The sequence below is a fragment of the Ornithorhynchus anatinus genome, chromosome 3, assembly GCF_004115215.2.
Source record: "Ornithorhynchus anatinus isolate Pmale09 chromosome 3, mOrnAna1.pri.v4, whole genome shotgun sequence".
NCBI classification, from domain to species: Eukaryota; Metazoa; Chordata; class Mammalia; order Monotremata; family Ornithorhynchidae; genus Ornithorhynchus; species Ornithorhynchus anatinus.
In genome coordinates, this window is record NC_041730.1 from 131,680,786 (window position 1) to 131,694,773 (window position 13,988).

Genomic DNA, 13,988 nt, shown 5'->3' on the forward strand with positions numbered 1-13,988 from the left:
AAGGCCATATTGAAGGCACATCTCCTGGGAATCTTCCCCCTACTAAGTTCTCCTTTCCTCTTCTCACACTCCCTTTCTCTCGCCATGACTTACTCCCTTCATTCATCCTCCCTCCCATCCCACAGCACATATGTGGGATGGGAGGGAAGGGAAGCAGCGTGGCTCAGTGGAAAGAGCCTGGGCTTCGGAGTCAGAGGTCATGGGTTCGACTCCCGGCTCTGCCACTCGTCAGTTGTGTGACTGTGGGCAAGTCACTTAACTTCTCTGTGCCTCAGTTACCTCATCTGTAAAAATGGGGATTAACTGTGAGCCTCACGTGGGACAACCTGATTACCCTGTATTTACCCCAGCACTTAGAACAGTGCTCTGCACATAGTAAGCGCTTAACAAATACCAACATTATTATATGTATATCTCTGTGTATACTTGTAATTTATTTATTCATATTAATGTCTGTCTCTGTTTTTAGACTGTGATCTTGTTGTAGGCACAAAATGTATCTGTTGGTTGTTAAATTGTGCTCTCCCAAGTGCTTAGTACAGTGCTTTGCACATGGTAATTGTTCAGTAAGTGTGATTGAATGAATGAATCGCCTCGGGGAACCTGCTAATATAATGCATATGCATATGTCAATGCATATATGCTTAAGAAGCAACGTGGCCTGATGGATAGATCACCATCCTGGAAGTCAGAAGGACCTGTGTTCAAATCCAGTTCCATCTCTTGTCTTCTTTGTGAGCCCAGAAATTCACTTCACTTCTCTGGGCCCCAGTTACCTCAGCTTGTAAAATGGGATTAAGATTGTGAACCCCATGTGGGACAGCAACTGTGTCGAATATAATTTGCTTGCATCTGCCCCAGTGCTTAGTACAGTGCCCGGCACATAGTAAGTACTTAATACATATAATAATAATAATAATGATAATCATTCATTATGCACTAATTATATGAAAAGCACCATGGTAGATGCTAGAGCAGATTCAAGATCATCAGGTCCTGCATGGGCCTTACAGTCTAAGCAAGAGGGAGAACAGGTATTGAATCCCCAATTTGCAGATAAGGGAACCGAGGTACAGAGAATCAATCAATCACTTGTATTTGTTGACCACTTACTATGTACAGAGCACAGTACTAAGCTCTTGGGAGAGTGCAAAACAACAGAATTTGCAGAAACATTCCCTGACCATAACGAGTTTACAGTCCAGATGGAGAAAGTTAAGTGACTTATCCAAGGTCACACAGCAGGTATGTAGTGGAGTGGGATTAGAACTCAGGTTCTCTGACTCCCAGGCCTATGGTCTTTCCACTTGACCACACAGCTTCTCGGGCAGAGGCATGGGCTGAGGCAGTGGCCATGGGAGACGTCCCAATGATGGCAGCCCTATGGGATTTCCCCAAGTTGGCAGCCATATAGGATTTCCCAAAGATGGCTGCGGCCCAGTATTTTTTTAATGATGAGGCCTGGGCCTGGGCCCGGCAGTTCCTATCCCAGATGGTTGTTCCCCTGTCCTTTCAAAAGATGGTGGTGGGAAAGAAGGGCCCATTACCAGGGAATACATCGGGGTCTAAGAGTCAACTCGCTCAGGGCATGGGGTTGAAGAGGCAGCAGGGGCAGGAATGGGGGGCAAATTTCTGCAAAATGTTAGACTTGACATCACTGTACTATGCCCAGAGTGACAACTTGAGGAGTAGTGGGGTTGAGGAATGAGGCAGTTGTCTCATCTCAGCCTCCTTGATGCATTCTAAGATGAAAATTGGGGGCAAATGTTGCTGAAATCAGTTTTTCCATTCTAGATGGATCAGAGCGGGCTTGAAGCAGTCACCTTCATTTTCAGGCAGAAACCATTCTGTGTCAAGAGAATGCTGCTCGTGGGTCACGCCCGCAGCTGTCCAGAGCAGGTCGCTCCAGGTCCCCAGGCCAGTCCTCCCCCGCAGCCTGCCCCCCGCCCCCTGTTGACCCCTCCCCGGGCCGGCACTCACCGGAGCAGATGGCGGTGGCCACATGGTTGGGTTGGCAGGCGGTGGCCCCCAAGGCACTCCGCGGGCAGTTCCACAGATGGGGCTCCGTCCCCACACAGTGAAAGATGTCGGTCCAGGCGGGGCCGTCCCCCACCCCGAAAGACGCTCCACCCGCAGTCGCCAAAGCCGGCCCACAGCTCAGCTGGTGGCAGAGGACGTGGGCATCCACCAGATCCCAGTGGGCGGCGCACAGGGGGACCCAAGACTCCCCAACCTGCAGCTCCACTCGCCCCTCACAGCGACTGCTGCCGTTCACCAGCCTGTACTCTGCGCAAAGGACAATCAATCACATCCATCCATCAGTGAGTGTCTAGAGTGTGCAGAACACTGGACTGAATGCCTGGGCGAGTACAATAGAATCAGACCAGATCCCTCCCCTTGCAGAGCTTACAGGAGTCAGCACAAGAGGCAATATTCGATTATGGGTAGGAGAAACCAATAATGTATTTAAGATAGGAATATAAGTGCTGGAGAAGCAGGTGGAGGATATAAAGCAGAGAGATTAAAAAGCCATCAAGGAAGGCTTACTGAAGGACGTGTGATTTTAGTAGGACTTTGAAGATGGAAAGAATAGTGGTCTGCCTAATTCATTCATTCATTCAATTATATTTATTGAGCGTTTACAGTGCAGAGCACTGTACTAAACACTTGGAATGTACAATTCAGCAATAGATAGAGAGAATCCCTGCCCAACAACAAGCTCACAGTCTAAACGGGAAAGTAATATGAAGGGGAAGGTAGTTCCAAGCAGGAGGGATCAAGGGGTCGGCGACGGGAGAGACGAGAGTGAGGCACATGAGTAGGTTGAATCAAGAGGCAGAGAAGGGTTCAGCCAGGAGACAACCTATTCAGAGGCAGCAGGAGTCTTTAGTTCCTGAAATCATGACAATCCATGTGACAGACATAAAGCAGCCCCTCCGCTGAAGAAAGCTTCCCTCCACTGTCGTGGCTGAGTGGCAAAGACATTCCATATAATCTGCATCAACACAACTTTATCCCCACATTTCAATGTCTGGTGACTTGAGGCTGCCATCATTTTCCTCATGTATTGCTCAATCAGTGGTATTTATGGAGTGCTTTTGTGTACGGAGCACTGGTCTAGGTGCTTGGGAGAGTAGAATATAAAAGGTTGGTCAATCCGTTCCCTGCCCAGATGGCTTAGTTGAAAAAGCGTGGGTTTGGGAGTCAGAGATCGTTGGTTCAAATCTTAGCTCTGCCACTTGTCAGCTGAGTGACTTTGGGCAAGTCACTTAACTTCTCTGTGCTTCAGTTACCTCATCAGTAAAATGGGGATTAAGACTGTGAGCTCAACGTGGGACAACCTAATTACCTTATACCCCCCTCCCCCCAGCACTTAGAATAGTGCTTGGCACATGGTAAGAATTTAACAAATACCATTATTATTATTATTATTATGTGCTTACAGAACAGAGAATTTAAGCTCATTGTGGAGTTGTTAATGATGATAATGATGATGATAATAATGGTATCTGTCAAATGCTTACTATGTGTCAAGCACTGTTTTAATTGCTGAGGGCAATACAAGCTAATTAGTTCAGTCTCTGTCCCATATGGAGCTCACAGACTTAGACCCCATTTTATGGATGATGTAAAATGATGGAGACTTTTGTTGGGAAAAGTCAGTGGCACATTCCCAGTGCAGCTGGGATAAAGGAAGCCAGAAACTTCAGGGTCAAAGCAATCACCTCAAAGAATCCCATTCCCCTGGGTAAGAGACCCAGGCAGCCAGACTGCCTCAAGTACGGGGTCTGGGGGACTCACCTGAGCAGCGGACGGCGGTGTCCTGCCTGTGGGAGCAGGGTTCCGTCCGTGCGGGCCCACGGGGACAGTGGAACAGGAGAGACTCGTTCCCTCGGCAGCGGAAGGTATCCTGGGTCCATAGCTGGCCCGGCCCCAGGCCGAAGCTAGCGGCCCCTGGAATGGACACGGCAGATCCGCAGTGCAGCTCCCGGCAGACCACATGGGCCGTGGCCATGTCCAGGTCCGACTGGCAGACCGTGCCCCACTCCAAGCCTCGCCGCACCTCCAGGCGCCCCGCACACGGGTGCTCCCCGCCCACCAGGCGCACCTCCTGGTGCCCTGCCAAAGCAAGCAGACACAGTAACTGCCTCAGCCCCCACATGCCCATAGAGCCACCCCTGGCCCTCAGCGTTCACACCAGGCCTCCTTGCCAGCCTGGTCCTACCTAAACAAGCAGACCCATAACGGCTTTAGCACCCACACACAAAGTAAAACCTGGTCTTCCTCATTCATATCGAGAAACAGACTTTTCCTCCTAAGGACATCTTATACTTGGGACCCCTGAACTCATCTTCAACCAGGAAAATATTAGCTCATAATCAGGCTAGTAATATCAATTTTAATCCCAACAATAAGCCCCATTCTCCAACTGGGGAGTCCCAGGGATTCACTCTGCCTCTTTCTCTCACTTCCTGACTAGATAATGATAGCCAGATTGCTTCATTCAGAAAATCACAATGGACTGGAAGCTACTTGAAGGTAGGAATTGTGTTTACCTACTCATTTATACTCTCCCTACCACCTAGTACAGTGCTTTGTACACAGAAGCAGCATGGCTTAGGGAAAGAATCACGGACTCAGTCAGAGGACTCGGATTTAAAATTCTGGCTCAGCTGTTTGATGCTTGCCCTTGGGCAAATGACTTCACTTTTCTGTGCCTCATTTATCTCAACTTTAAAATGGATTTAATATCAAGCCTCCTTCCTTCAATTTAGATTGTTAGCCACATGTGGAACAGGGACTGTGGTCAGAGTTTAGGACAGTACTTGACACATAGTTAGTGCTTAACAAAACACATAAAAAAAGAAAGTGTTCAGTAAAAACAATTATTTGAATAAAGTAGGCCTGGGAATGGTGGAGTGAATGGGGAAAGGAGGTTGGGGAAAGGCTGGGGAAAGGAGGATAATAAAAATATGAATGAATGAATGAATGAAAATGTTTATGTGACTGACAGGTGGGGATGTTCAGTTGAGCATGTTTCACCATGAGCTTAAAGATTTGCCCCTTAGACAGGCTCATCCAAGAAGAGAATTCCTATTCTCGACTGACTGTTTGATTTCCCCCCTACTGCATGATGATATTCATTCATTCATTCAATGATATTTATTGAGCGCTTACTGTGGGCAGAGCATTATTCTAAGCACTTGGAAAGTACAATTCGGTAACAAATAGAGTCAATCCTTACCCAACAAAGTGTTCACAGTCTAGAATGACGTAGACAGACAACAAAACAAAACAAATCAAGTGGACAGGCAACAATAGCTTCAATATAAATATATAGAATTATAGATATATACACATCATTAATAAAATGAATAGAATAATACATATTTACATATATATACACAAGTGCTGTGGGGCAGGGAGAGGGATAGACCGGAGGGAGGGAGTAGGGGTGATGGGGAGAGGAGGAGGATCAGAGGAAAAGGGGGCCTTATTCTGGTAAAGCTTCCTGGAGGAGGTGAGCTTTCAGTAGGGCTTTGAAGAGGGGAAGTGTGCTAACAATAATAATAATTAATATTATTATGGTATTTGTTAAGGGCTTACTATGTGCCAAGCACTATTCTAATAATAATAATACTAATGTTGGTATTTGTTAAGCGCTTACTATGTGCAGAGCACTGTACTAAGCGCTGGGGTAGATACAGGGTAATCGGGTTGTCCCACGTGAGGCTCACAGTTAATCCCCATTTTACAGATGAGGTAACTGAGGTCCAGAGAAGTTAAGTGACTTGCCCACAGTCACACAGCTGACAAGCGGCAGAGCCGGAAGTCGAACCCATGACCTCTGACTCCGAAGCCCAGGCTCTTTCCACTGAGCCAGCTGCTTCTAAGCACCAGGGTAGATACAGGGTAATCAGGTTGTCCCATGTGGGGCTCACACTTTTGATCCCCATTTTACAGATGAGGTAACTGAGACACAGAGAAGTTGTGACTAGCCCAAAGTCACAAAGCAGACATTTGGCAGAGTTGAGATTAGAACCCATGTCCTCAAGCTCCCAAGCCCATGCTCTTTCCACTAAACCAGGATGCTTCTCTACTTATCTACTTAGTTTAGCTCACCTTAGTTTAGTTTATCTACTTCCAGGTGATAGTCAAGCTCACCTGAACAGATCACTTGAGTCTCCAAGTCTGGATTACAGAGACCTAAAAGTTTTTCTTGAATGAAGCAGTTTAGGACAGTTGACTCAGTGCCCTGACAGGTCACAGCCCTGGATGTATTTCCCAAGTCTTCTCTTAGTTGAGTATCAACAGAAGGTTGAAGAGCTGAACCGCATCCAAGCTCTCCACAAAGGACGGTGGCTTCTTGGCTCCGAAAGCCACATGTGATCCTCAAATCATTTGAGGCTATGACTTGTCCTGGAAACCCAGCACAGGGGCTGTTTCCTTTCACTAGCATTGCTGTTGAGTAGGGACTCTCTGTAAGAACACAGACCTGAGATTCAGAGAGAACATTCCACCAAATCATTTGATTTTCAAAGGAAGTCTATCAAAACCTTCATGGGTAATTCCCCATTTTCAGAAAGATACTCAAATTTAAATTGTGAGCCCCATGCTTCCTTGCATAGGCACCCTGGACTCTGGAGAGGAAAATCCTCCTAATGAGACCATTAGTGGGTATAGGATGCAAAAAGAATTCCCGAGGAAATAATTGACAATTTCCATTTCAGACAGATTGACATTTTTGTTCATGCAGCAACAATAAGGGGCTTGTAGTGATACTTTTCCAATTTGTACCAGCCTGTTCCCACTAAATTAGAAGTTCATTGAGTTCAGGGAATGTGTCTACCAACTCTGTTGTGTTGTACTCAAGTGCTTGGTACCAATAAGTGCTCAATAAATACCATTGATTGATTGATTAGATTGTTGGATCCCATGCCTTCAGCTTTTATAGTACTCTTTAAACTGCTCTGCACAGAGTAATGGATCTCAGCTATCTGACAGACAACCACTTTCCTCATCTTCAAAACCCTATTCAAACCATGTCTGCTCCAGGAAACTTTCCTTGATTAACCTCTCATCTCCTCACCCTATTCTCTCTCCCTTCTGGATCACCTCTGCACGTGGGTCCAGACCCCTTAAGTACTTTGATACTCACCCCACACCAACCCTTACAGCCCTTATGGACATTTTCTTGAACTCTGTTGCTTCCCCTTCCAATAATTTGTTTTATAGTCTGTCTTCCCTAGTATATTATAAAATCCTTGGGAGTAGAGTCTGTGTCTACTAATGCTATTGTACTCTCCCAAGTGCTTAGTACAGAGCTTTGCAAAGTAAGCACTCAGTGAATACCATTAATTGATTGACTAAGTAGGAATTCAACAAATCCTGATGATGGAATTATTGAGTCCCTACTCAGCCAATCAATTTATGATGATGATGATGATGATGTAATTGTATTACCTAGAGATTTAGAGATTTCACTGAGCACTCTCCCCTCCAGATAATTTCATTAAATCAAATCAATCTTAATACAAATCTCTATTTCCATGTTTCCATCTCGAAAACTTCTTATCCACACCCTTTGTTCTCTTTTTGTTCTAGCTAATTTCCACAATTCGTTTACAGTGATGATTGCCCTTACTTTGTCCACTTACTATAAGCAGCCACTTGAGGGAATCCATCCATCAAGCAATCAGCGATATCTGTTGAGTGAGTGCATATTGTGTGCTGAGAGTGCTGTGGCAAGAACTTGGAGACTACAACACAATCTGGTCCATAAACATGATCTCTGCACTCAAGGAAGTTGAATCAGATGGGGGTATGTTTGCCCTTGAAATTTGAGACAGGCGCATTCTTACTTGAACAAATGACAGAATTAAACCAGTCATCGGAGCAGTTCTTCCAACTCCATTCCCCTTGATTACAGTGCCGGAGAGAAGATTCATTGCCTCTACACGAAATTCCATGCAGCCCAGGGAATGTTGACAATTCAGGTGGATATTGATTCTTCGGAAAAAGCTTTGGTACCCCAATGGCTGTTCCGCAGTTCAGCTGCTTACAGATCACGGCTGCTTCTTCCATATTCCAGGTATGACTGCACACCAACCCCCACTGATCCTGATGATTAACCAGAATGACTCCTGAACAGTGACTTCTAGACTGAATCAGCTTCACCTCTTCCTCAGCACATCCTTCAGGGAGACATAGGCCCAGCATAGGTCAATCATTTTTCCATGGAATGTTGGGCTAAAAGGACTTCATAAGGGCCCTTACCCATTCCCCTCTCCTCATGGAGAATCCACAGGCCAGATCGAAATCATCTCAGGAGAGTGAGTAATTGAATTTCTTAACCTTCATTTAGGGGACTGAGACCAGCCACTGGAGCCAGCAAGCTACAGGACCACCCAAAGCTGTGCTTGAGGATGGTCCCATCTCCCAAATCTCCACCTCAGTCTGTGATTTCCAGATTCCAAACTCTCTTTCTCCTCAGAAGTCAGGCTGAGACCTTAGAGATGGCCAGGCAAAATGGCAGTAGAGGGGGAATGCTTAGGCAATGGGGATGAGAAGAGAAGGAATGGATAACCTTCTCCTAGCCTTCGTCTTCCTTTGAGAGCAGCATGAGAAACCTTCTACTCCAGAGAGGCCATGTGGCCTCATAATCATTATTATAACTATGCTACTTGTTTAGTGTTTACTATGTGCCAAGCACTGTACCACGTGCTGAGGTAGATATAAAATATTCAGGTTGGACACAGAACGTGTCTCATGTGGGGCTCACAGCCTAAGTAGAGAAAGTAGGATTTAATTCCTAGAAGAGGAAAGTGAAGCGCAGAGGAGTGAAGTGACATGCCCAAGGTCACATAGGTAAGTGGCAAAGGCAGGATTAGGTTTGTTAGCTGTGTGACCTTGGACAAGTCAATCAATCAGTCAGCCGATCATATTTATTGAACTCTTACTGTGTGCAGAGAACTGTTCTAAGCACTTAGGAGAGTACCAGATTACAATAGAACAGACACATTTCCTACCCACAAAGAGCTACCAGTCTAGATGGAGAGACTGGTATTCATATAAATACATAACATTATAGATATATACATAAGTGCTGTGGGCCTGGGATGGGGAATGAATAAAGGGAGCAAGTCAGGGCGATGCAGAAGGGAGTTGAAGAAAAGAAAAAGAAGGCTTAGTCAGGGAAGGCCTCTTGGAGGAGATGTGCCTTCAACCAGGCTTTGAAGTTGGGGAGAGTCATTGTCTATCAGATAAGAAGAGAGAGGGTGATCCAGGCCAGAGGCAGGACGCGGCAAGAGTTTGGCAGTGAGATAGAAGAGATCGAGTTACGGTGAGGAGATTAGCTTCAGAGGAGCAAAATGTTCAGTTTGGTCTGTAGTAGGAGAGTATTAAGGTGAGGTAGGAGGGGCCAAGGCTATTGAGTGTTTTAAAGCCCAGGGTAATGAGTTTCTCTTTGATGCAGAGGTGGATGGACAACCACTGGAGCTTCTTCAGGAGTGAGGAAACATGGCCCGAACGTTTTGTGGAAAAATGATCCAGGCTGCGGAGTGAAGCATGAAAGGGAGTGGGGAAAGACAGAAGGCAGGGGGGTCAGCAAGGAGACTGATAAAGTAATTGAGATGGGAAAAGATAAATGCTTGAACTAATGTAGCAGTTTGGATGGAGAAGATAGGGCAGTTTTAACAATGCTGTGAAGGTCTAAACTACAAAATTTAGTAATGAATTGAATAAGTGAATTGATGGCTTGATTGAGAGAGAGGAGTCAAGGATAATGTCAAGGTTATGGGCTTGTGAGACAGGGCGGGTCATGGGGTGGTGGAAAAGTCAGGGGAAGGACAGGGTTTGGTTGAGAAGATAAGGAGTTCTGCTTTAGATACATGAAGTCTTAGGTGATGGCAGGACATCCACATAGAGTTGTCTTGAATAATAATAATAGTAATAAAAATAATAATGATGGTATTTGTTAAGCACTTACTATGAGGCAAGCACTCTTTTAAGTGCTGGGGTAGATACAAAGTAATCAAATTGTCTCTTGTGGGGCTCACAATCTTAATCCCCATTTTATAGATGAGGTAACTGAGGCACAGAGAAGTTAAGTGGCTTGCCCAAAGTCACAGCTGATAAATGATGGAGCTGGGATTAGAACCCATGACTTCTGACTTCCAAGCCCATGCTCTTGCCACTAAGTCAGGCTGCTTCTTGAAGACAGGAGGAAAAGTGAAACGGCAGAGAGGGAGAGAGCTCAGGGCTGGAGATGTAGATTTGGGAATCATCCGTCTAGAGGTGGTAGTTGAAGCCATTGGAGTGAATGAGTTCTCCAAGGGTGTGGGTGTAGGTGGAGAAGAGAAGGGGCCCCAGAACTGAACCTTGAGGGACCCCCACACTTTTGGGGTGGAGACAGAGGAGGAGTCCATGGAAGAGACTCATTGGCCAGAGAGGTAGGAGGAGAATCAGGAGAGGACGGTGTCAGTAAAGTCGAGGTTGGATAATGTTTCCAGTGGAAGCAGAGGGTTGATCTTGTCAAAGGCAACTGAGAGATCCAGGAGGGCTAGAATGGAATAGAGCTATTGGATTCAGCAAGTAGGAGATTATATGTGACATTTGAGAGCACAGTTTCTGTGGAGTGAAGGGGATGGATAGAAACCAGATTGGAAGAGGTCAAGGAGAGAATCGAAGGAGAGGACCTTGAGACAGAGGGTGTAAACAATTCACTCAAGGAGTCTGGAAAGGAATGGTAGGAGGGAGATGGAACGATACCTGGAGGAAGCTGTGGGGTCAAGGGAGGGATTTTTTTTAAGATAGGAGAAACATGGGCATGTCTGTAGACAATGGGGAAGAAGCCATTGGAGAGCCAGTAGTTGAACCTGGTAGTTGGGGCGGGAAGAAGGGAGGGATAAGTGTTTTGGTAAGGTGCGATAGGATGAGGGTCAGATGTGCAGGTGGAGGGAGTGGATTTTGAGAGAAGGCAGAAAATCTCCTCTTGAGACACTGCTGGGAAGGATGGGTTAGTTGAAGAAGAGGCAGGCAGAGGGAAGGACTAGAGAGGAGTAGGGGAGATTTTAAGGTGATCACGCCTGATAAATGATCACTATCAGGTGTGATCATTTCAATTTCCTCAATAAAGTAGGTAGCCATGTCATTAGGGGCCAGGAATGGGTGAAGCCGGAGAACAGAGGGTTTGAGGAGAAAGTTAAATCTCTGGAACAACTGGCAAGGGCAGTGGGCTTGTTTGTCAATAATATTTGGAGAAATAATTTTGCCAGACAGAGGAGAGGGCAGAGTTAAAACACTCGGGGATGATTTAGAGGTGGATTAAGTTGGCCTGATGTCTAAATATCCACGATTGGCGCCCTACAGTTCATGCACAGGAGCAAAGGAAGCTGACTGTCCAGGTGATCCAAGGCTGTGCATTAGTGGTACTAAATACTAAAGTACTAAAGTGGTAAATAAATAAATATATTAATTTATACTGATGCCTGTTTACTTGTTTGTTGTCTGTTTCCCCCCTTCTACACTGTGAGCCCAGTGTTGGGTAGGGACTGTCTCTATTGCCAAATTGTACTTTCAAAGAGCTTAGTACAGTGCTCTGCACACAGTAAGAGCACAATAAATACGATTGAATGAATGAAGGGTACAAGTTTGACAGGGGAGAGTAGTGAATTCATTAGAGAAAGTGATGTTGAGGTAGGATAAGTACTTTGATCAGCTTAATAACAGTTGAATATGGAAAGAAAAGGGCAGATTCTAGAGATGTTGTGAAGGTAGAACTGACAGGATTCTATGACATTGAATATGTGGTTTGAATGAGGGAGAAGAATCGACCATAATGCAAAGACTAAAGGAGCAGACAGACATTGTCATAAATTACAAGTGGATATGTGCATAAGCCCTGAGGGGGCGGGGGTGGGGGGAAATCAAAGGGCCCAAGTGGTTAGGCAATGTCAATGTGAGGGCAGATTGGAGAAGTGATGCAGAAGGGAAGACACAGAGAAATTTGCAACTACTAAAGCTCTTGTTGTTGTAAAATTTAAGAAAACTCCCATAAAAAAATTTCCATTTGACAATGTCTAGCCAAACTATGCCTTCAGTTTCATTTAAGGAAGTTTTTACCTGGGTTACACCCTATTGTTGTGATAAATGAACAGACAATAAATCAACTTATGTGTCTATACGTAAGTACCACAGGCTGAGAGTGGGGTGAATATCAAGTGTTTAAAGGATAAATATCCAAGTGCCACAGTAAATAAGAAGGGAGGAGAAGGGGAAATGAGGAATTAATTGAGAGAGGCCTCTTGGAGATCAATCAATCAATCAAACCATCAACCATATTTATTGAGCACTTACTTTGTGCAGATCACAGTATTAAGTCGTTGAGATAGTACAGGTTCCCTGCCCACATTGAGGTTATAGCTTAGAGGGGGAGACAGGCATCAGTAGAAATAAATAAATCATGGATTTGTACATAAATGCTATGGGGCTGAGTGTGGGGTTGGGGCTGAGTGTGGGGTGATTGAGGCGCAAATCCAAGTGCAAGGGTGACACAGGAGGGAGATGGAGTAGAGGAAGCAAAGGGTTAGTCAGGGAAAACATCTTAGAGGAGATGTGATTTTAATAAGGCTTTGAAGGTGGGAGAGTGCTGGTCTGTCAGATATGAAGGGAGAAGGAGTTCTGGGCCAGAGGCAGGACTTGGGAGAGGGGTCAATGGCGAGATAGACAAAATCAAGGTACGGTGAGTAGGTTGGCACTAGAGGAGCAAAATGTGTGGACTGGATTGTAGTAGGAAATCAGCAAGGTAAAGTTCAACCCACATATTCAATCTCTCCCTAAATCCTTTGGATTTGACCCACAATATTGTTAGAATCTGCCCTTTTTTCTCTATCCAAACTGCTATCATGTTAATCCAAGAATGTATCCTATCCCACCTCTATTACTCTATCAGCCTCTTTGCTGACCTCCCTGCCTCCTGTCTCTCCTGACTCCAATCCACACTTCACTCTGCTGATCCAATCATTTTTCTACAAAACTCTTCAGTCCATATTTTCCCACTCCTGAAGCAGCTCCAGTGGTTGTCCATCTACCTCTACGTGAAAAAGAAACTGGTTACCACAGGTTTTAAAGCACTGCATCACCTTAAGCCCTCCTACCTCACCTCGGTACTCTCCTACATCTACTACCCAGACAGCACACTTTGCTCCTCTAATGTCAACCTTCTCGCTTTTCCTCTGTCATTTCTGTCTCGCCACCGACCTCTCTCCCACGTTCTACCTCTGGCCTGGTCCACTCTCCCGTTTAGAGAAGCAGCGTGCTCAATGGAAAGAGCCCGGGCTTGGGAGTCAGAGGTCATGGGTTCTAATCCTGGCTCCGCCACTTGTCAGCTGTGTAACCTTGGACAAGACACTTAACTTCTCTGGGCCTCAGTTACCTCATCTGTAAAATGGAGATGACTGTGAGCCCCATGAGGGACAACCTTATCATCTTGTATCCCCCCCCAGTGCTTAGAATAGTGCTTTGCACATAGTAAGCGCTTAACAAATGCCATCACTATTATTATCATTTAATATCTGACAGTGACTCTCCCCACTTTCAAAGACTTATTGAAGGTACATCTCCTCCAAGAGGCCTTCCCTGACTAAACCCTCATTTGTACTTTCCCACTCCCTTCTATGTTGCCCTGACTTGCTCCCTTTATTCACCACACTTCCAGCCCCACAGCACTTATGTATATATTTATAATTTATTAATTTATATTCATGTTTCTCCCCCTCTAGATTGTAAGCTCGTTCTGGGAAGGGAATGTGTCTGTTATATTGTTATGTTGTACTCTATCAAGTACTTAGTACAGTGCTCTGCACACAGTAAGCGTTCAATAAATTTGATTAGTTGAAGTCATAGGGGTAGAGCTGATTGAGTGCTTTAAAACAGACGGCAAGCCGTTTCTATTTGATGTGAAGGTTGGTGGACAACCGCTGGTTGTT

The 13,988-nt window shown here is 45.4% G+C and overlaps 1 protein-coding gene across 1 annotated transcript in view; it reads right to left on the reverse strand.

The window, feature by feature from the left end:
* Positions 1-6,297: 6,297 nt before the first annotated feature.
* The window catches only part of LOC100090522 (scavenger receptor cysteine-rich domain-containing protein SCART1-like), a 61,840-nt gene continuing 54,149 nt past the window's right edge, over positions 6,298-13,988 (reverse strand). The window contains 1 exon segment of the mRNA XM_039911332.1: positions 6,298-6,371. Within this exon segment, the coding sequence (XP_039767266.1) occupies positions 6,298-6,371 (74 nt within the window).